Source organism: Amblyomma mixtum, chromosome 4, assembly GCF_055824585.1.
Source record: "Amblyomma mixtum isolate Tamu chromosome 4, ASM5582458v1, whole genome shotgun sequence".
In the NCBI taxonomy this organism is placed as follows: Eukaryota; Metazoa; Arthropoda; class Arachnida; order Ixodida; family Ixodidae; genus Amblyomma; species Amblyomma mixtum.
The window spans coordinates 27,255,554-27,278,773 of record NC_143015.1 but is presented as its reverse complement, the minus strand read 5'-3'; the positions used below and the strand labels follow the sequence as shown (position 1 = coordinate 27,278,773).

The 23,220-nt window shown below is 48.1% G+C and overlaps 1 protein-coding gene, 2 non-coding genes and 1 pseudogene across 3 annotated transcripts; all 4 read right to left on the bottom strand.

The window, feature by feature from the left end:
- Positions 1-718: 718 nt before the first annotated feature.
- On the bottom strand, positions 719-5,850 carry LOC149345969 (uncharacterized; annotated as a pseudogene).
- A 40-nt stretch (positions 5,851-5,890) lies between these two features.
- LOC149345966 (uncharacterized) lies at positions 5,891-12,248 on the bottom strand. Its single transcript, XM_089541230.1, has 2 exons — positions 11,517-12,248; positions 5,891-5,954 (listed from the first exon to the last, which is right to left on the bottom strand). Exons 1-2 carry the CDS (start codon positions 12,215-12,217, stop codon positions 5,891-5,893), a joined length of 765 nt encoding a protein of 254 aa, XP_089397356.1. The 5' UTR covers positions 12,218-12,248.
- TRNAV-CAC (transfer RNA valine (anticodon CAC)) lies at positions 6,189-6,261 on the bottom strand. Its single transcript has one exon. It is a non-coding gene; the product is annotated as a tRNA-Val (tRNA).
- TRNAV-CAC (transfer RNA valine (anticodon CAC)) lies at positions 6,367-6,439 on the bottom strand. Its single transcript has one exon. It is a non-coding gene; the product is annotated as a tRNA-Val (tRNA).
- Positions 12,249-23,220: the final 10,972 nt, after the last annotated feature.

The following is a 23,220-nucleotide window of genomic DNA, read 5'->3' as shown; positions in this document are numbered from 1 at the left end:
CAGAACCTGCACACTTTGATCCTTTAGAGTACGGACTTTAGCTCGGTCCTCTGGCCTGCAAACACAATTGAAGTCTCCCATAAATATAACATGTCGCTCTGTTTTCAAATACTGCTCGAGGTTTTCAAAAAAAATTCTGCGGTCGGTTTCTTTGTTAGGCGCATAAAGACACACAGCACGCCACAATAAATCACAGAATGAGAAATCCAGGATAACAAAACGGCCACTTTCGCAAACAATGACTTGTTCCTCCAAAATCCCAATACTGTTACGTACAAAGAGCGCGCATCCCGCCGATGTTCCAACCGCATGAGCTACACAAACATTGAAATGAGTTCTAAAGGGCTGCACCATGCGGTCCGTTTGGTCCTCGCTGCTGACCTTCGTTTCTTGGACAGCAACGATGTCCAGTTCGTTTTCGATAAGTAGCCTACTAACCTGGCACTGCCTTCGCCTACTTGCCAAGCCCCGAACATTCAATGTTGCTACACGGAGGGATTTTTTAAAGTTTGCTGCCATATTTACGCTAGGACACAAAGACCGCACGGGGCTTACCTCGACAATCTGAGGTACGGCGCTGGCGTTGAAAACCGCGGCACTCGACTTTTCCGCCCCCGCAGCAAGATAGTAGTCCTCGTCGTTGTTTTGGCCCTTGATACAGCTCCATGATGCACGCTAATTGCAGTTTCGTGGGCAGGAACAAGACTGGCCCACGCTGCTACGAGGGCTCCGTGCCGCCCCCTCTGCGGTCGGGCGGAATGTTCGGCTTGGGCTTGAAACTCGGCCGCCGAGTAGCAGACGTCTTGGGAGGCGATTCCACGTCGGCGTTGTCGCCCGCGACGACTGTTTCCTCGCGCACTCTTTTTCCTGGCACTGAACTTGTGGTGTCCATGGTTTTCTCACCATCCCACCAGCCCCCCGTCGACACTACCTCCAACTCCTTGCCGGAGTCTTCCTTCGCAGTCCCCTCCCCCGAGGGGGTGGTGTTGCCTTGATCTTGTTGGTCGCCTTTGCTGGCGGCGCCTTGAGTGCCCTCGGCGGCTTCAGCCTTGTCGCCCGTTGGAGACTGCACGGGCACATTCCCAGCCCCTCTGGAAGCCTCTTCAGCGTCTTCGTCATCCATAACGAGCTCGGTCACATCGTTCTTTTTCGGCTGACCGGTGATGGTTGCGTAGGTTTTAACGCAGTCCGTATCGTTGTGACCAAAGCGCCGGCATCGGGAACAGCGCGGGACTTAGCAGTCACGCCGTATATGGCCCTTACTGTTGCAGCGCAAACACAAGGGTGCCCGGTTCGGTACCACAACTAAGGCCAGCTCACCGCCCACACGCACCTGATGGGGCAGGTCTTCCACACTGACACCGGCCTTCAACTTCAGGGCGACGAGGCGCGTCGTCGACAAATTGTCGGTAATGCCGTAGATACGCCACTTCTCCCTGGTCACTTCGGTTACCTTGCCATAATTTGCCAGCGCAGCCCGCACATCATCGTCGCTGACTCCATGAAGGAGCCAGTGAAGCTTGAGCCTGACGTCTTGGTTGTTCGGGTTTATAACCAGACACCGACGCTCCTTCACTAGCATGTCGCCTTTAGGGAGCATGCTCTTTACCGCTTCCGCTGTCTTGAAAGTTACCGCCCATACATGGGCGGTAACTCTTCAGAGGGCACGGCACTCGCCTGTGGGACAGCATGGCTAAACGCCTTCTGCTGGTTTTGCAGGTTAGTTCCTGGCATAATGTTCATTCTAACAGAAATGACAATAGATTTGTAGTAGTCCTGCCGTGCCCTCGCAGGTGTCGCGCAATTTTGAGTGATTGCTGGACAGTGTTGTTGTTGCTGTTGACGTCGGGTGATATTAAGGAGAATCCGGGGCCTACAACAGAGGAATACTTGCAGATGATTGTAAAGAATCAGGCAGAGACGGATCGCAAATTGAAAGCTATTCAAGACGAAATCGGTGAGCTGAATGCAAGGACGGAAGGGTTATCGGACTTTCTAGCGGCATTCAAGGAAATGAGCACAAGAATTGATAACCTTGAGTCTATCATCAAAGAGCAAGCTAAAAAGTTAGTGGAATTTGAAAGCCGCGGCCGGCGTAACAATCTTTTAGTTTTGGGGCTCCCTGAACAAGCCACTGAGTCAGAGTTAGATCTGAGAAAAGCGGTTGTAGACAATATTTTCCACAAGGATCTTGGTGTTCAGATCACTTCAGTCGAAAGAATTCATCGCCTAGGAAGAAAGAAAACAGCAGCTACTAGACCAGTAATTATGAAATTCTATGATTCCAGGGAAAAAGACAGCGTTCTTAAAAACTGCCACAAACTTAAAGGCACGTCTGTTAGCGTCAGCAATGACTACGCAAAAGATATTGTACAAGTTCGGAGGAATTTGTGGCAGTCTGCTGCTGTCTAACGATCTAACGGACAAAAGGTATCGCTGGTTCACGATAAACTGAAGATAGATGACCGTCTGTACTCTTGGGATGACACTCGAAACGAGCGTTTGCTCTGCCGGACCCAACGTAAGGGTGCTCGAAACACCCACAACGGATCGGAGACAGCAGATGACAGCCATAATGGGTCACCTTCCAGAAGTGAAAGTAATTCATAGCTCAGGATAGTTCTGTTGAATGCTCGCAGCATTCTTAACAAGGTCACAGAATTGGAATTTTTATTGCTCTCAGAGAACCCGCATGTCGTTTGCATAACGGAAACATGGCTCAACAGTGATGTTTCTTCTGATTGCATTGTTCCTCCTGGCTACACAATGCTCAGATGGGATCGAGATTCCCGTGGGGGTGGTGTGGCCATTATTGTGAAGTCATCGCTCTCAGTTTCCACGATTACAAGCGAAATGCCGGAGTCAGTGTGGTGTAAAATTATGTTTTCTGGTGCTGCGTACGTCATAGGAGCAATTTACAGGCCACCGAATACTTCACCCGATTTTCTCGATAAGTTAAATGAGTTTCTTTTCAGTCATGTAACTAGGAGCACCCGCCTAATAATGACTGGCGATTTCAACTTGCCACATATTGATTGGGGATTGACTACGCCTGGGCATACAGAAATTTATAGCGCGGAAAAATTGCTGGATATTGCTTTCTTTTACAATTTGAGACAAGTAGTTGGACAACCTACACGGATATCGCCTCAGTCACAGTCATTACTAGACTTGGTGTTCCTCTAAAATAATGTAGGAGATATTGAAACGAATGTTACCGATGGAATATCTGATCACAAAATTATTTTCGTGAAAGTGCTTACTTCTGTAAATGTTCCTGCGGAACCTATGGTTCGAGTAGAAATCAAAGAGTACGGGAAGGCCGATGATACATCCATCCTGGATTACCTGGAAACTTGTTTTGATGAATTTGAAAGTGCCTCTGAAAATGCATCAGTTGAATGGTTATGGCAGCGTCTTAAAGTTATCATCAGTACTTGTGTCGACCGGTACGTTCCAACTAGAGTTAAGAAAACAAAGCAGCGCAACCCATGGGTCACCAGGGATATCATTCACGCGAAACGGAAGTTGAAAAGATTGCGTAGAAAGAAAGCCGACTTCAACGACATACAGGTTTTACGTCAAAAAATAAAAATGTTGCTATCGGCTGCAAAAGAAAGATTTTTCAATCACACTCTTAGTGGTTTTCTGCGAAATTCTCCAGAGAAATTTTGGCGCTATCTTGATAAAAGAAAGGAAAGAGTAAAGCAGGTGACAGTGGGAGCCGAACTTATTGCAGATAAAACGAATATGGCCGACCACTTCAATAAATATTTCCAATCTGTATTCGCAAGAAACACGAGCCAAAGCGACGCACACGACGAAGCACATTCTCGTGAAACGTCTATCGATGCTATCAGCTTTACTCAAAGCGGCGTGTTTCAGCAGCTGATAGAATTGGACGAAAAAAAAGCTATCGGCCCGGATGGAATACCTACATGCTTCTTGAAACGGTATGCTGAATGGATGTCCTTCTACTTGGGAATTATATTCCGAAAATCACTCGTAACTCATTATCTGCCACAAGACTGGCGCACTGCCATTGTTATACCCGTATTTAAAAGTGGCAATCGCACACTTATGAACAACTATCGGCCTGTGTCACTTACTTCAATCTGCTGTAAGGTAATGGAACATGTTATTGCGAAACATATTATCATTTTTTTGGAAACAAATGGACTACTTTCTGAATGTCAGCATGGCTTCCGTCGAGGGTTTTCAACGGTGGCACAGTTAATTGAGACAATACATGACCTTTCTAAAGCTATAGATGACCGGGGACAGATTGATGTTATTTGTGTAGATTTTGAAAAAGCCTTTGATAAGGTTCCTCATGACAAATTACTCCTGAAAGTGCGAAGGGCTGGCATTAATGGAGACATCCTTAGATGGATAGAAGCGTACTTGGCGAAACGCAAACAGGCGGTACGTGTTGACAATTGCGAGTCTGGCTTTTTGGATGTGTATTCTGGTGTACCACAGGGTTCTGTGCTGGGGCCATTGCTATTTCTAGTTTATATCAATGACGTAGTATGTGCAGTTGGAAATTCTGTTAAACTGAAACTATTTGCGGATGATTGCCTCATTTATGCACCTTTCACATGTGAAGGAGATCAGATTAACATTAACCAAAACCTGCAGGCTTTTGCTCTTTGGTGTGAAAAATGGGAAATGAAAATCAACTTCAATAAGACCACATTTACCCATATAACTAACAAACGAAATATAATTTCTTTTCAGTACAGTATTGCAGGTCACGATTTGGTTAATGTTAGTACATTCAAGTATCTGGGGGTGTCAATTTCTCACAACCTAAGTTGGCACAATCATGTCGAAAATGTTTGTGCGGTGGCACATAGAAAACTGTGTTTTCTAAGAGGAAAGTTGGGGAGAGCAACGAAAGATGTCAAACTTTTAGCATACAAATCTCTCATCCGGCCTTCCCTAGAATATGCATCTGTAGTATGGTCTCCTCGGCAGAAGATTCTTTCAACGGAAATAGAAAAGATTCAAAGACGTGCAGCGAGATTTATTTGTTCAAAATACAGGAAAACAGATTCGGTAACGGAGATGTTAAACTCATGTAGTCTAGAAACATTAGAAAAAAGACGTAAAAGGCAGAGATTAAAAATACTTTACCAAATCATTCACGGAGAAATTAACATCAATAAAGAAAAATATCTGCAGCCTCCAGGTAGACTAAGCTCCCGCCTTAACCACCACAAAGCAATTCGGCCATACTTGACACGAACTAACGTCTTTCGCTGCTCATTCTTTCCGGATGCTATTGAGCACCGGAATAAACTGCCCGCTCACGTTGCTGAGTCTACAGGTGTAGCGGCATTCTTGAATGCACTTGGGGATTCCGTCTAGGCATGGGATTCTTCTAGATGGGCGCGTAACTGATTGTCCAATATTGCTTTTTGTATAGCAGGTGGTTCTACAGTGGTGTGAACTGTATTGCGTTTCAATGCTCTGTTGTATTGTATGCTCAAAGAAGCTTGTTCATTCATGGTTATATGTGCACTTCTTTGCCTCTTCACTTTCCCTCCCTGTAATGACCCTCAAATGAGGGTTGACAGTATTCATAAATAAATAAATAAATAAATAAATTTGGTACGCCCCCAGGGCGATAACATCTGGAAGTGCTCCCAGATTAGCAAGGGCTTCTCTGAAATCTTCGACGCGGAAAGGCCGCGCTCTCACATCGCCGTGCAAAAAAACTGTGTTCAAAACAATCTGACCTGATGGCAGTTGCGGCAGTATCACTTGATAATCCTGGTCAGTAGTGTCCAAAATCCTGTTACCGCGGCCCGACTGGGCCGCTGAAACCGCTCCGACGGAGCCCATCGAGACACGTCCGATCGCTTCAGCGTCCGGAAGTAGAATCCTACACCACGGAAACGGGAATGGAAGCAGGGATTTCTTCTTTGTTCTGGAGCTTGCGTCCGCGACTGCCAATAATTGTACCACAGGGAATGCGAGCAAATAAAAAAGAAAGCAAGAACAATATTGCCGCTCGTGATCGAACCGGGGACCTTGCGCGTGTGAGGCGCACGTGATAACCGCTACATCACGGAAACGGGAATGGAAGCAGGGATTTCTTCCTTGTTCTGGAGCTTTCGTCCGCGACTGCCAATAATTTTACAACAGGCAATGCGAGCAAATAAAAAAGAAAGCAAAAACAATGTTTCCGCCCGGGATCGAACCGGGGACCTTGCGCGTGTGAGGCGCACGTGATAACCGCTACACCACGGAAACGGGAATGGAAGCAGGGATTTCTTCTTTGTTCTGGAGCTTTCGTCCGCGACTGCCAATAATTTTACCACAGGGAATGCGAGCAAATAAAAAAGAAAGCAAAAACAATGTTTCCGCCCGGGATCGAACCGGGGACCTTGCGCGTGTGAGGCGCACGTGGTAACCGCTACACCACGGAAACAATTTTTTTTCTTTCATGGTATTTATTTACATGGTTTTGTATACAAAACATATATATATACATATGTGTGTGTGTATATACACACACAAAAACAACCTAGGTGCTCTGTAAATACACCACGGAAACAAGAATGGAAGCAAGGATTTCTTCTTTGTTCTGGAGCTTGCGTCCGCGACTGCCAATAATTGTACCACAGGGAATGCGAGCAAATAAAAAAGAAAGCAAAAACAATGTTTCCGCGTGGGATCGAACCGGGGACCTTGCGCGTGTGATGTGCACGTGATAACCGCAACACCACGGAAACGTTTTTTTTTCTCTTTATTTTTGAGATTGACATGAAAACAATAAAAACACTTCAGGTACACCTGAGCTGACACGGGTGTAGTTAAAATTTCTTGAATTTGACTAGATCATCTGGTAGTGTTACCCACTTGGGTGGGTCACGCTGCGCCTGGTAACATTCCCGCAGATAAACAGCGCTTTCAACAAAGTTCTCGCGTGTACCACGAGTGCTAATATTTTTTATATTTATTTATTTATCATCATACCCACAGCGCCATTGTCTGGCATTACAGTGGGGGGGTTGAAGAAAAAGTACACAAATGCCACCGCGTGCACGTGGTTACAAAAAAAGATAACAATGAGATAGGAAGACCACACAATTATTATACATAAGAAATATCACAGCATGGAAGAAAATGAATCATTTGATTGGTTTGGTTTATGGGGTTTAACGTCCCAAAGCGACTAAGGCTATGAGAGACGCCGTAGTGGAGGGCTCCGGAAATTTCGACCACCTGGGGTTCTCTAACGTGCACTGACATCGCACAGTACACGGGCCTCTAGAATTTCTCCTCCAAAGAAATTCTAGCCGCCGCGGCCGGGATCGAACCCGCGTCTTTCGGGACAGCAGCCGAGCACCGTAACCGCTGAGCCACCGCGGCTTTTTTTTTTCTTTATTACCGACTTGGCCGGGCAAACAAAACAAAAATACAATGACATGACAATAAAAGCACAGGTCAGTTTCTAGCTAGTGCACGATGATAAAATGGGTTAAATGATTTTAGTTGGTCGAGGACAGGCAGCCACTCAGGCTGAGGAGCTTGCTGTCCGAAAACTTCCTGAGTATACATGATGCTCTCAATGAAATACTGATGAGCCGGATTCACAACAACATGTTCATGCCTGACATCCATTCGCGTACGCCATAGGCTGTGCATGCAGAGCAACATTAGCAGGTCGCAAGGCACTTCACCTGGCTCTGCACATGGTAGGAAGCGTATTCCAAAAGGAGTCAGGGGAAAATCTTTTTTCAGTGTGCGCTTCAACACATCCCAAAGAAAAACAGCGTCATGACAGTCGAGAAAGATATGTTCTATAATTTCCACTTTCTTGCAAATAAGACACTCTACTGACCAAGGTACAAAAAGACCTTTGCTTTGCAACCATGGCTTCACTGGGAGGGTTCCAGTATGCAATTGAAAAAAGAAAGAACGCACTGAAGGCTTCACCGGCATTCTTTTGACTCTTTTTAGCACATTCCTTTCGGGACCCAGAAGATAAGCACTGCGATAAACAGGCACTGGCAGCAACACATCAAGCAGGTCCTTGTACATCTTTTTCCTTGTTACAATGGTTAGATACTCATCGGAAAATTTTGACCGAAGAATACGGACTGCTGCAACAACTTCTTGCAAAAAAGCACTTAACCCACTCCGCCCTGCAGACATAGATGACACAACATAATCAGGCAGTGATTCTGACAATCGCACTTGTATAACAGTTCGCAGAAAATCATTATCTTGACGCAAGAAAAAGAATCCATTGACTATCTGTCTCAGAAATAAATTTGACAACCCTAGCCCCCCGTTCCGCATCTTGTGGAACAGATTGCATCGGCTGGTACGTTCCCATGTTGACGCCCAAATAAATGTTGCAAACACTCTGTGTAACCTTTGCACTGAAGTCCTTGGCAAAGTTAACGCTTGCAGAACGTAAAACATCCTCGCTACTAAAAACATGTTGCACACCGTAGCTCTTGCGAACATGGAAAAGTTGTGACCGCCCCATTTGCTTGTCTGAGCTTTGACTCGTTCGGTTTCATGGGCCCAATATTCTTTGCTTTCTCTGTAGTTGGTTAGCGGCACGCCGAGGTACTTTCCTGGCGTGTCTACCCACTTCATTCGACAGAATACTTCTGGCGTGGCCTGCCACTTTCCATGCCAAAAACCAAAACATTTCTGCCAGCTTATCGCGCAGCCACTTGCATCACAAAAATTTACGGCTTCTCTCACCACTTCTTGCACGCTTTCCTGGTCTCTGCAGAACACTGCTATATCATCTGCATATGCCAATACCTTCACTGCATTATGACAAAAGGCGTAACCTCGAACGTTTTGCGTAGTTAACAGCTTTAAACAAAAGGGCTCCAGGTAAAGTGCAAAAAGCAGTGGAGAAAGAGGGCAACCCTGCCTCACTGACGACAAGACAGGAATACTATTACTCAGGCGGTTATTAATTATGAACCTTGATGTACAGCCATCATAAACCATTTTCACGCCATCAGTGATGATACATCCTACATTCACATGTTCCAAAAGCACGAACAAAATTTCATGCACAACTTTATCGAACGCCTTATGCAGGTCCAGTTGCATCATGGCGACACGACCCTCCGTTGCGTCACAGCATTCAAGGACACTTCTAGCTACGTGTATGTTAGTAAAAATGGATCTTTCTTTTATGCCGCAGGTCTGGTGTGGGCCAACAAGGGTTTTGATTACTGTTTGGAGTCGTCCGGCTAGCACTTTCATATAAATTTTGTAGTCTACGTTAGTTAAGCTTATTGGGCGGTAACACTCAACTGACTGCAACCTACTCGGGTCGTCCGATTTTGGGATCAACACCACGTGGGAAGTTCGAAAAGACGGCGGAGTTAACTTTCTTTCGTAACACTCGCTTATTACGCGCTGTAATGCTATTGCCATTTCTGTTTTCAAAGCCTTGTAAAGTGCGGCACCGAGGCCGTCCGGCCCAGGCGACTTGTTCAAGCTCAGCTGCTGTATTGCAGCTTCGATTTCTGCTGCCGTTATGGGCTCCTCAAGTACCTGCGCCAGGTCCTCCTCGACTCTTGGCATTAGCGACAGGAATGCAGTTTTGTAATGTTCAACATCAGGCGTTTTAAGGCTGAACAAGTTTTGGTAATATTCCAGAAACGCCGTTTCAATCACCTCAGATTCGGAAGTTACGTCATTGCGATAACAAATTTCCTTTATCTCTTTCGAAACTGCATATTGTTTTTCGTCGCTGAGCGCCCTTTTTGTGGGCGTCTCCCCAAGCCAAAATCTTTCGCTGCGTGCCCTTATCACAGCACCTCGATATTTCATTTCATCTATTAGTTCAAGCTTAGTTTTGGTCTCTTTTATTTCTTGTCTGTACAACCCCGGCTTGACGCCTTCCATGCTGAGCATGAAATCCAGCTCCGTACGAAGTTCCTTTTCTTGCTGTTTTTCTTTACGCTTTAAAACACATGCTCTTTCTATAGCGGCCACTTTCACGTCGCATTTAAATTGTTCCCATGTTTGTATAAAGTCTGTCTCTTTTTCTAACAAGCTTTTGACTGAGTCTTTTAGTTTCTTGCTAAACTCGTCATCCTCCAACAATGAGTCATTAAATTTCCATAATTCCCAACTAAACTTGACAGTCCTTTTCCTCTCCCCAAGTGTGATCACGACTAAAGAATGATCACTGAAGCTGACGTGCACAGTCTGGTACTGGGAACACAAGGGCACAACTTCAGAAGGAACATAAATTCTGTCCAGCCTTGCGTGACTAACGCCTTGGAAATGCGTGTACTGTGCTTGTTCTGAACCTTGCATTATAATGGCAATATCTTCCAATTCTGCTTCATTAATCATCTCAGACAGTAGCTCGACACTCGTGTCCTGCAGGGTTTTGTTGCTTGTTCTATCTTCAGGTCTACACACGCAGTTGAAATTTCCAAGCAATAGTACACGCTTTTCTGTCAGCAGGAAAGGTTGAACACGGCGAAAAAAGGCATCTTGTTCTGGAATTCTATTAGGTGCATATACACACACAGCTCTCCACTCTACACCAGAAAAGTAAAAATGGCATGCTACAATCCGGCCACTTTCACAGGAAAATACAGTTTCCACAGCGACTTTGCCGTTTCGAGTTAAAATCAGACACCCTCCCGACTTTCCTTTTGCATGGCACACGCAAACACTGAACTGTGCACGGTAAATTTCTGCCATCGCATCTGTCAACTCTTCGCTTTCAATTTTTGTCTCTTGAACAGCCAACAGATCGATTTCGTTTTCGAACAAGAGACGTTTAAGCTGATTTTGCCTTCTTCGCGCAGAAAGACCTCTCACGTTCAGTGTGGCAATACGCAAGCAAGATGTTAGTTGAGGCGCCATCTAAATGGTTGGGATTCGCCGCTCTCAAAGTGACATCGGTTTGCAGCTCACTTCATCAAGAATCCTTCCAGCTTGCAAAGTACGGCGGTGTCAGCACTGAACCCGATCCAAGACCGGGTTACCAACACGAAGACCCTGCAAGGCACCTCCGCTAAGGCGGAGGGACACCCGACGAAGTCCTACGATCAGGAGGGATGTTTGGCTTGGGCTTGTAGGCCGCACGTCGAACAGGAGGCGCTTTGGGAAGAGGTTCCTCAAGGTCCGTCCCGTCGTAGCTCGTCGCCTTGTCATCAGCTTCGTCGTGCGTCCTCTTCGCTGGCAAAGTTGACGCCGCGGGCATCTCCGTGTCAACGTCCTTCTCGTCGGTCGATTCCAAAACCGTCTCAGCTGCACCTACCGCAGCATCATCTGCTTTTCCCGCGTCCGACTCAGTTCTGGTGTCAGGCACAGGCGGTTCTTCTGAGTTGGCAGCCTCATATTCCGTGGGAAGCGTTGCTTTTTCTGAGGCTATGCTTTTCGGTACTACGTCTTCCCGACTCTCACGGGTCGCCTCTACTGCGTCGACTTCGTCCATAATATGCTCCTCAGTAGTATCCCTACGACCAGGACCAGCTACGGTAGCATATGTTCGCACGCACTGGGCGTCGTCGTGGCCGAAGCGACGACAGAGCCCGCAACGTGGCACACGGCACTCCCGACGTATGTGGCCGGTGCCGCGGCACCGGAGGCAGAGCGGAGCTCTGCTAGGAACGTGGACGAGTGCGACGTCCTCTCCAACACGCAGCTGGTGCGGTAAGTCCTCGATGGTAACGCCCACCTTCAGCTTCAATGTCACTGAGCGCGTAGTAGACGACTTGTCGACGCAGCCTTTGACTCTCCACTTGTCCCGAGTTATGTCGGTCACTTTTCCAAAAGCCGCCAGAGCTGCCTTCACGTCGTCATCTTTCACGCCGTGTAGCAGCCAGAACAGCTTCAGCCTGACGTCCTGGTTGCATGGGTCAATGACCACACAGCGGTGGTCCTTGACGTTGAACGCCTCCGCCTGTAGCATTTTGTTTTTTCCTTCTTCATTGCAGAATGTCACGGCCCAAACATGATTCATCTGATATGCCCCGAGGGCAACCACTTCCGGCAGCAATGACAGACGCTCAGTAGCGTCACGAAAGTTTTCAACACGGTATGGCCTGGCTTGGACGTCGCCATGCAAAAAAACAGTATGCAAAACGCTCGAACCTGTTGGCAAATGCGGCAAAATCAGCTGGTAGTCCTCGTTCGGTTTGATCGTACTCCTGATACCGCGGCCCGGCTGGGCCGCTAAATCCGCTCCTTGGGAGCCCATGATACACACGTCCGTCACGCTCGGTGGCCGGAAGTAGAATGAGCCACCGCGGCGGCTGAATCATTTGATAATATGGACACTACTTCCTCAGGCAGCTTGTTCCATTCCGAAACCGTTTTGGGGAAAAAGACATTTTAAAAAGGTCAGGCCGGCACCTGTTCATCATACCCACAGCGCCATTGTCTGGCATTACAGTGGGGGGGTTGAAGAAAAAGTACACAAATGCCACCGTGTGCAGTTGGTTACAAAAAAAAGATAACATTGAAATAGGAAGACCATGCAATTATTATACACAAAAAATATCACAGCATGGAAGAAAATCAATCATTTGATAATATGGACACTACTTCCTCAGGCAGCTTGTTCCATTCCGAAACCGTTTTGGGGAAAAAAGACATTTTAAAAAGGTCAGGCCGGCACCTGTATTCTTTAACGTTAAGTGAATGATCTCTTCGTAAAGACACGTAATCAGGGTTGGTTATATATTTGGTTGTGTCTATTCCAGTTCTAGATCGAAATATATTATGAAATAATTTTAAACGCAGTACTTTCCTACGTTTAACAGTACGTTTTGCTGGGCTAGTTGGTGTGACATTGTGTTCAGGAAAGAAAAAAAAACAGCGCTAAATTGTACACAAACCACACAGAAAGACGGACAGGACGGGCGCTGACTCCAACTAAGTTTATTGAAAGCCACATGTAACATATATATAGCCCGAAGAAGGTGAACGCATGCGCATTTCCCACATGGCAACAACACCCACACACACACGGACGATAACTTCTCATAATCGCGTATTTTTTAACAATCTGTGCTCACTTCCTCGTAGGGAGATAGAAGTGGTGCTGACGCACATGCCACCCCTCTCTTTGATAAAAAAGGCTTCTGCCAGTTCGCGAGCTAATCTATCTTTACTTCTGGATAGAATTTTAATCTGTTCAAGTCGTGGTGCACAGTGCTTTTTATTTTCATCAATGCAAGAGCGGCAATGGGCGGGAAGGTTTTCGAACGAAACCGATGCGTTCGCTAAGGACCTTCTGTGTTCCCCGGCACGCTCGTTGACGCAGCGTCCGGTCTGACCGACGTACACTTTGCCACATGTAAGGGGGGTCTCGTAGACCACTCCCGTGGCACACCTTACGTAGGGCTTTGAGTGCTTCTTCCCACACCCAAATGTGGCTTTCGCACCGCTGCTAATCTTGAGGCACATCTTTGCCAATTTGCAGGGGGCGGAGAAGACCATGGGGACTCCGTACTTGTTGCCAACTCGTTTTAAATTGTGGGACACCTTGTGCATATACGGTATCACCACTGGTTTGACTTCACCGAAAGGTTCTCTCCTCCGTTGCCCCTTTGGCTTGCCCTTAAGTTTCTGCAGCAATGCCTCGGTTACGGCAGCCAAGACGTGGTCAGGGAACCCTGCTTTACGCAGTCTATTCACCTCGCCCTCGAAGCTCTCCCGCATCATGTGAGAGCACGACTTGAGGAGTGCTGATTCCATAGTAAGGGTGGCGATAGCCCTCTTGACAGTTTTAGACTGAGCCGAATCATACGGTAAAAAAATCTTTCTTGGCCCTGGGCAGGTAGCGCCAGCAAGCACTTCCGTCCCCCAGCTTAATATTAAGGTCCAAAAACTGGAGGCGGTCCTGTTCAGGAAGCTCAAATGTGAAAGAGAGCCCCTTCCCATGTTGTTGATGATTTTTTAGTGATCTTAAAGAGACATGACACAGGCCGCTATGAGGAGACTGCCATGAAAATTTTAGAAATGTTCGGACAACATGGGAAGGGGCTCTCTTTCACATTTTAGCTTCCTGAACAGGACCGCCTCCAGTTTTTGGACCTTAATATTAAGCTGGGGGACGGAAGTGCTTGCTGGCGCTACCTGCCCAGGGCCAAGAAAGATTTTTTACCGTATGATTCGGCTCAGTCTAAAACTGTCAAGAGGGCTATCGCCACCCTTTCTATGAAATCAGCACTCCTCAAGTCGTGCTCTCACATGATGCGGGAGAGCTTCGAGGGCGAGGTGAATAGACTGCGTAAAGCAGGGTTCCCTGACCACGTCTTGGCTGCCGTAACCGAGGCATTGCTGCAGAAACTTAAGGGCAAGCCAAAGGGGCAACGGAGGAGAGAACCTTTCGGTGAAGTCAAACCAGTGGTGATACCGTATATGCACAAGGTGTCCCACAATTTAAAACGAGTTGGCAACAAGTACGGAGTCCCCATGGTCTTCTCCGCCCCCTGCAAATTGGCAAAGTTGTGCCCCAAGATTAGCAGCGGTGCGAAAGCCACATTTGGGTGTGGGAAGAAGCACTCAAAGCCCTACGTAAGGTGTGCCACGGGAGTGGTCTACGAGATCCCCCTTACATGTGGCAAAGTGTACGTCGGTCAGACCGGACGCTGCGTCAAAGAGCGTGCCGGGGAACACAGAAGGTCCTTAGCGAACGCATCGGTTTCGTTCGAAAACCTTCCCGCCCATTGCCGCTCTTGCATTGATGAAAATAAAAAGCACTGTGCACCACGACTTGAACAGATTAAAATTCTATCCAGAAGTAAAGATAGATTAGCTCGCGAACTGGCAGAAGCCTTTTTTATCAAAGAGAGGGGTGGCATGTGCGTCAGCACCACTTCTATCTCCCTACGAGGAAGTGAGCACAGATTGTTAAAAAATACGCGATTATGAGAAGTTATCGTCCGTGTGTGTGTGGGTGTTGTTGCCATGTGGGAAATGCGCATGCGTTCACCTTCTTCGGGCTATATATATGCTACATGTGGCTTTCAATAAACTTAGTTGGAGTCAGCGCCCGTCCTGTCCGTCTTTCTGTGTGGTTTGTGTACAATTTAGCGCTGTTTTTTTTTTCTTTCCTGAACACTTTCCTACGTTTTTGAAGTGCATGGCTTACTTGCATTCTCGTTTTCCACAGGCTGTGGAGGCAAAGAACCATCATTAATTCATAGGTTACCTCTTTGTGATCAACTGGTAGAAATCTGATACCATAAGGGTGCAGTGGTAGATCTTTTCTTATGGCTCTCTGCAGGACACTCCAGAAAAATATGGCGTCCCAGCAGTCTAGGAAAAGATGTTCAATTGTCTCGGGCTTCTTACATAACAGGCAATTTGTTGTCCATGGGACAAAGATTCCTTTTTCATGAAGCCAAGATTTAACGGGTAGTGTATTAGAGTGCAATTTGAAAAAGAATGTTTTGACTGTCGGCCGAACCGGTATCTTTTTCACCCGTTTTAATATATCCTGCCCTGGGCCTCCACGGTAAGGTGCACGATACAAAGGTGGCGGCAGCATAATTTCAACCAGATCCTTACACAGCTTCATTTTGGGAACATTATACAGGTATTGTAGTGTAAAACGCACTTCCAACAACTTGAAAGAAAGAACAACCTCGCTCAAATATCCGTTTACAGCACCACACATGTTTTCACACGATGACACTATGATTCCGGGGAGCAGCCTTTGCAACCGCATTTGCATAACAGTTCTCAAAAATATGTAATTTTGATCACGAAGGAAAATAAAGTCTGACAGCACTTGACGCAAAAGCAAATGAACCAGTCCAACGCCACAGATTTTGACTGAAATAAACAAGTTTTTTCGCCTGGTTTTCTCCCAGGTCGACGCCCAAAGAAAAACTGCGAACACTCGATGGATTTTTTTAATATTGCTGCGCGACGCACAGAGCACATTCATGACCTACCATATCTTTGAAATCAAGAAAACATTGCACACAAAGGCACGTGAAAACATTGACAGCTGCCTTCCTTGCCACGCGTCCGCTTTCTCTCTTGCCCTTAACGCCTCTTCGTTCCAGTGTGTGCTGGGATCGCGATAACATTTTAGGGGCACCCCAAGGCACCACGTCGGCAAGTCAGTCCATTGCAGTCGAGAAAAAAAATCTGGTGAAACATCCCATTCCCCATGCCAATATCCGGAGCATTTTTCCCAGTTTACCTGACATCCAGTCTGGTCGCAAAACTTTTCGACCACATTCGTAGCTTCACGAATGCTTCCTCTGTTTGTGCAAAATACCGCTATGTCGTCCGCGTATGCAAGGATTTTCACTTCGGCTGCCTGAAGCTTGAATCCAGAAATGCAGTCGCTGTTAGGAATGGCCAAGCAGAACGGCTCGAGATACACTGCAAAAAATTGCTGAGGCTCAGCTTGGCTAAGCCTGGGGAATGCGAAGCATATTAGTGGCTAGGCTTGGTAATACATGGCTTTCCTTGGTTGAATACTTGGTCATTTTAATACAACCACTAGAAGCCTTCGTCGTGGGGGAAGACAACGGCATGGCTACAGCGGAACGCCGATTAACCCCGAGACGCGCGTTGGATGAGCGCCTGGATTGCCACGGAAGCCGCGTCTGCCTGCCCGGTGGAGCGAGCGTTTCACCTACACCGAGTGTGAACGCGCGTTCGAAATGCGCAGGAATGCGCGGGTGTGACGGCTAGGGGTCCCACGGCGACGGCGCGAGGTGGAGGCCGGCTCTCTCATCCGATGTAACGTGGTGTGACGTCACAGTGTCACGTGGCGTGACGGCTAGGGGTCCCACGGCGACGGCGCGAGGTGGAGGCCGGCTCTCTCATCCGATGTCACGTGGTGTGACGTCACGGTGTCACGTGGGGGTCCCACGGCGACGGCGTGAGTGGTAGCTCTAGCAATATGCTTCGCATAAAAGCAGGGGAGAGAGCGGGCATCCTTGTCTCACCGACGAGCTTACTATGAGGCTGTTCGTGAGGTCGCCGTTAACTATAATTCGCGTCTTACAATTTGCGTAAGCCATTTTAAACCCCTTCTACTATTACGCTACCCAGGTTGACATGCTCTAGAATGGAGAAAAGGATGTCATGAGAAACACGGTCGAAAACTTTTGCTAAATCTAGCGGCATCATAGCTACTTGACTGCCAAGCGCGTCAACGCATTCTAATGCGCTTTGTGCAACATGTATATTTGCGGCAATGCTGCGACCTTTGATGCCACAGGTTTGATGCGGCCCAACTAACTTGGCGATAACACTTTGCAATCTGCTGGCTAAAATCTTCATGAACACCTTTTAATCCACATTTGTTAGGCTAATTGGTCTATAGGCACCCTGCGCATCTAACTCCAGCGCGACGCGCGCGCCACTGGCGGCGGCGCGCGCGTCCCTGTCAGGAAGGCGGGGGCAGCCCGACAGCTCCCGCTGTGCTGCGCGCCGCCCCGAAGCAGTTTTGGGCGTCCTTACCGAGCAAAAATTGGCACATAACAACAGCAGGACACACCTGCTGTGTTGCAGGATGCAATAATGCATATATAAATTCGCCTGGGACAAAGTTTTGTGGATTTCCGACGCGACATTGGGAGACTGCCCACCATTCGCGACAGGCAACACGCACGCGCGGTTTCTGGTCAAGCAGTGGTCAAACCCGTGCAGAATCTTACTTGACTCATGCATGGCTGTAAACAATATGTGGTCTTGAAAAGCCACGCATAACTCGCCCGCAGTCACGCCTGTGGAAGAAGCCGAAATTTTGCGCAGTAAAGAATCGTTTACCTTACTTCCAGTTATGCGCGGAATCCTTGCTCGCTTCCACTGCGCCTTGTCTTCCAGCGTCTTTTTCGACACTAAAGGCACGTTTTCAGAGGCAACGGCAACATGTGCCTGATAAATCTTTGCCTCCACATCTGAACGACTGGGTGATAATTTAGTACAATGCTAATGTCGAAAATTTAGGGTACTTGTACTGAATGTGTAGAAATTAAACAAAGCTTGCAATGAAATCCCGCTTTTCGAGTACACGCATTCTGCGAGAATCCTGCATGAAATAGCTGGGATACTCCTTTTTTTCACAATCCCAGTCAAAAAGTTTTATGTTTTCCGCAGGAGTTTCAGTGCGCACAGGCGCTTCGCCGCAGCTTGCATCCTTTTCTGCTTGCAAAAGCTCGTTCATTGGACATCTCATATCATCAAAACACTGATGCACGTGTTGCAACGATAAGGACCTGGCAGTTGCTGGAAAAATTAGAAAATATGAGCGGCAGATTACGCCATGGGTACATCATTTCATGGCGTAGTTTGAACAGGGCATTTCACATCGAACACCGAAGTTGCGGCAGACGAGAATGTTATGAAGTCAATTTGCGCTGCTCGCTCAAAAACTGGACTTTTCTAATTACCTTCAATGTTATGCCGCCTGGCCGTCTTTGAAAGTTTAGGGTAAGTTTTTTTAAATGCAGGAACACTGCAGGCTTGCGGGTGGCTCGTTTTGGAGAGCGTTTCACACCGCTCCAAAAACACGGTAACGGCAGCAGCGTGTTTACATTTGCCTGCCTTGCAACTGCAGCTCGCGGCTACAAGCAGTCTACTGGAAGATAGCTACATAAAAAAAAAATGAGTGAGAGTGCAGCGCTGATAGGCATTAGATAAAAAAATATTTATTAGCGTTAATTTTATCGTTTTCGGTGGCGCAGTGATGCTAGTCTGCGCAATGCACCGGGCTGCTACTTCGCTCCCGTCGCACGACACCACCTCTTTCACAGTGTGTACATGGCCTGCTTCAAAAAGCTTCGTTCCTTTCCTAACATTCGCTCCTCGAAAGAACTTTTCAGCCTCTTGAATGAATAGGTCGAAATCCCGCCCCTACGAACAGCGGCAGCCGCTAGCAGACGCCATCCCTTCGCAGTCGCGGGGCGAGCCTTCCTGACAGGGACGAGGAACTGAAGGAGTGTACGATGGGGGGCTAGTTGGTAATCCATGAACTAAGAACGAAAACCACGCAAAGGACGATACACAGGGAAGAAGTAGACAGGACGAGCGCGGACTTGCAACTGTTTATTGAAACACATCTTCCTTCCATCACCAACCCTACGCATATAAGCGCCTACAAGAACATAAAAATTCGTTGGGCTCTCACAGCGGCATGCATTTGCCAAAACACTGTCTTTCGTGTGACAATAAATGCACGCCACTCTTTGAGCGCACAAAGATAATCGGAAGGGCAAAAGACCAGAAAACCCGTGAGGTCATCGAAGCCTGGCAGATTGACAGATATGGGCCCGAAAAGTGTGTAAGCGAGGCTTCGGTCCATCTGTACAAGAAGGAACTGAAGTTCCTGAACTCGATTAGATAGAGATTGCTTGTTGCGCATGCGTAGGGTTGGTGATGGAAGGAAGATGTGTTTCAATAAACAGTTGCAAGTCCGCGCTCGTCCTGTCTACTTCTTCCCTGTGTATCGTCCTTTGCGTGGTTTTCGTTCTTAGTACGAGGAACTGGCCGCGCGGGGGAGCTGAACGCAGCCTCGACGGTGGCGGTGCCTGGCGGGTGCAGGGTGCCTATAGGACCCCGCCAACATACGTTTCTCCGTATCATCAGTCTTGGGAATTAAAACAATGTGGCAGGCAGTAAAAGACAATGGAACTTGATTATTTTCATAAGCTTCTGTTAATACTTTGAGCATCAGTTGAGCGACATAGTGTTTGAAGGTTTTGAAGAATATAGCACTCAACCCATCTGGCCCAGGGGCTTTCCCAGATGGTAGGTCGTCTATTGCTTTTTATATCTCCTGCAAGGTAATTGGCAGCTCTAGGCGCTGCTTGATTTCATCGTCCAGTGTTGGCATGAATTGTAAGAAGTTTACATGAAAATATTCAACAGTCTGGCGCTTGTTACTAAAAAGTTCTGTGAAGTGGTCCACAAAGGCGCTCTGAATATCTCCTGGATCGCTGGTAATTGCGTCTCCGTATCTTATCTTTCTGATTTCTTTCTGGCAAGCGTACCGTTTTTCGTCCGCGAGCGCTCGTTTTGTAGGCGTTTCGCCTGCCCGCAATTTTTCGGACCTTGCACGTACGACAGCAGCTTTATATTTTTCTATGTCGTTGCGTTCCAGTTCGCATTTCACATCTCTGATTTCTTTTGTGAACATTCCAGGAGCTGTGCTTTCCATGCTCAGCAAGCATTCCAGTTCAGCGTGCAGGGTTCTTTCTTTTATGCGAAGCATATTGCTAGAGCTACCACTCACGCCGTCGCCGTGGGACCCCCACGTGACACCGTGACGTCACACCACGTGACATCGGATGAGAGAGCCGGCCTCCACCTCGCGTCGTCGCCGTGGGAGCCCTAGCCGTCACGCCACGTGACACCGTGACGTCACACCACGTGACATCGGATGAGAGAGCCGGCCTCCACCTCGCGCCGTCGCCGTGGGACCCCTAGCCGTCACACCCGCGCATTCCCGCGCATTTCGAACGGTCGTTCACACTCGGTGTAGGTGAAACGCTCGCTCCACCGGGCAGGCAGACGCGGCTTCCGTGGCAATCCAGGCGCTCACCCAACGCGCGTCTCGGGGTTAGTCGGCGTTCCGCTGAAGCCATGCCGTTGTCTTCCCCCACGACGAAGGCTTCTAGTGGTTGTATTAAAATGACCAAGTATTCAACCAAGGAAAGTCATGTATTACCAAGCCTAGCCACTAATATGCTTCGCATTCCCCAGGCTTAGCCAAGCTGAGCCTCAGCAATTTTTTCTTTTCTTTATACCTAATCAAACTGCTCCTTTCTATTTCTTTAAGCTTCACCTGCTCTTTGAATCTTTCCCATTCCATTGCAAAAGAAACTGGTTGGGCAATAAGAATGTTCTCAAAATCAGTTTTAATTTTCATCACGAACTCTTCATCCTCCAAAAGTTTGGCATCCAGTTTCCACAGGTGCCAGTTAGAGCATGCTTTCCTGCTCTTTTTTCCAAAAGTGGCACTCACAAGACAATGATCACTGAAAGTCACTGGTTGTACATGATAACTAGAGCATAAGGGAACAAGATCAACTGACACATATACTCTGTCCAATAGCGCATGACTATTGCGCCGAAAGTGCATGTATTCCGGACAGCTCCCAGTGGAGAACACACTGCCTATATCCTCTAAGCTGTAGTCACTAGCAAATGCGTTCAGCATTTCAGCACTCGTATCTCTGAATTTTCTGCACTTAGCTCTGTCAACAGCCATGCAAACGCAATTGAAGTCCCCAAGAACAACCAAAATTTTGTCGCACTTGAACCATGACTCCAAGGATTCAAAAAAATTCTGACGCTCTCTTTCCACATTCGGAGCATATACACAAATAACACGCCAACATAATTTCGAAAAGGTGAAATCAACAACCAAAAGACGACCACTTTCACAAGAAAAAACCGACTCCACGCCTATACCCAAAGTGTTGCGAATAAATAAGAGACATCCACCAGATGCACCTACAGAATGGCAAACGCACACATGAAAATTTGCCTGAAAAGGAACCACCATGCGGCCGGCATGTTCCTCTGACTCTATCTTAGACTCTTGGACTGCTATCAGGTCAAGATCATTGTCTAAAAGGAGGCCGTGAAGCTGGTACTGCCGCCTTCTTGCTCCAAGCCCTCTGTGGCTACACGAAGTGGTGTGTCCAGCTTAAATACCATGTGTTATAGAGAGAGAAAACACGCTTCTGGCCGTCGCGTTCCTACCTCCGTGGTCGGTGTGGCTTTCTTCGGTGGACGGTCCGCATGACCATGCGGCTTCCCAAAGAAACGTCCGGTGGCGATTGGAAGCACGTCCGAGGAGTAACCTCAATTTTATTTCCGAACACAGACACATCGCCGCTGCCGGACCATCTTGAAGACGATCGACGAAGAGTTGACATTCACATCAACACGGTCTCACTAGAGCTACGGAGGCGGTTTACCCGCCTGCCGCGTGTCGGCTGAAATGTTCGGCCATGGCTTTAGCGTCGAGCGTCTGACTCCCGGTGTCTTCGACGGCTGTTCATCATTGCCTCCATCGGGCTGTAGCTTCTCGCCTACGCTCTCGTCATGCGACCGCTTCGCAGCTGTCATAGCGGCCTCTTCCTTGCTTGTGTCCATGGCGACGTTGTCATCACTCTCCACGCTGCTCGGGGTGTCGACCGCGACTTTCGTCACATCCGCCACCTTGCCACTGTCGTCTTGTTGAGAGCCATGCTCCACTGATGCTGCAGCTGCTACTTGACTGGTCGTCGTCGTCACCTTTTTTTGAAGAGGCGTCAACGTAGGTCCATCTTTCACAACTGGTCGCCCAGTTGCTTTGGCTGCCTCTTCCGCGTCCGCTTCATCCATCAGATGCTTGGACGCATCTTCACTGGTCCCAGGTCCTGCGATGTTCGCGTAAGTGCGAGAACACTGGCCTTCTTCACGGCCAAAACGCCGGCAGGTTCCGCAACGCGGGACTCGGCACTCCCGACGAATGTGGCCCGTACTTCGAAAGCGAAGACACAAAGGGGGTCTTCCGGGTACCACAAAGAGTGCCAACTCACCGCCGACGTTCAGCTGGTGAGGCAAATCGTCAAGTTTATCACCGGCCTTCAACTTCAGGGTGACGAGCCTTCTGGTCGACCCCTTCTCTGAGACGCCTTTCACGCGCCAGCGTTCCCGGGCCCCTTCTGCGACCTTCCCGTACGGCGCAAGGGCGACAAGCACGTCCTCGTCGGGCACGTTATGGAGCAGGCAATGAAGCTTGAGGCGCACGTCCTGGTTCGTCGGGTCGATCACTAAGCAGCGGCGTTCCTTCACGAGCAGCTCACCGACGCCTGGAATCTTCCGCGCTGCATCGGCATCCTTCATTGTGATAGCCCAGACGTGGCTCATGCGATACACCCCCAGGGCGATAACGTCAGGGAGCAGCGCATGCTGGGCTAGCGCGTCTCGGAAATCTTCCACCCGGTAAGGGCGGGCCGTGATGTCGGCGTGCAAAAAAACGGTATTTAAAACAAAACGCCCTGTAGGAAGACCTGGCAGTACAACCTGGTAGGATCTTTCCTGTTCAGTAACCGTGTTTCCGCGGCCAGACAAGGCCGCTGAAGCCGCTCCTACGAAGCCCATGATCGCACGTCCGAATACTGCGGTGGTCGGAAGTGAGGACCACACCACGGACACGGGAATACAAGCAGGGATTGCTTCTTTGTTCTGGAGCTTGCGTCCGCAACTGTCAATAATTGTACCACCTGGAAT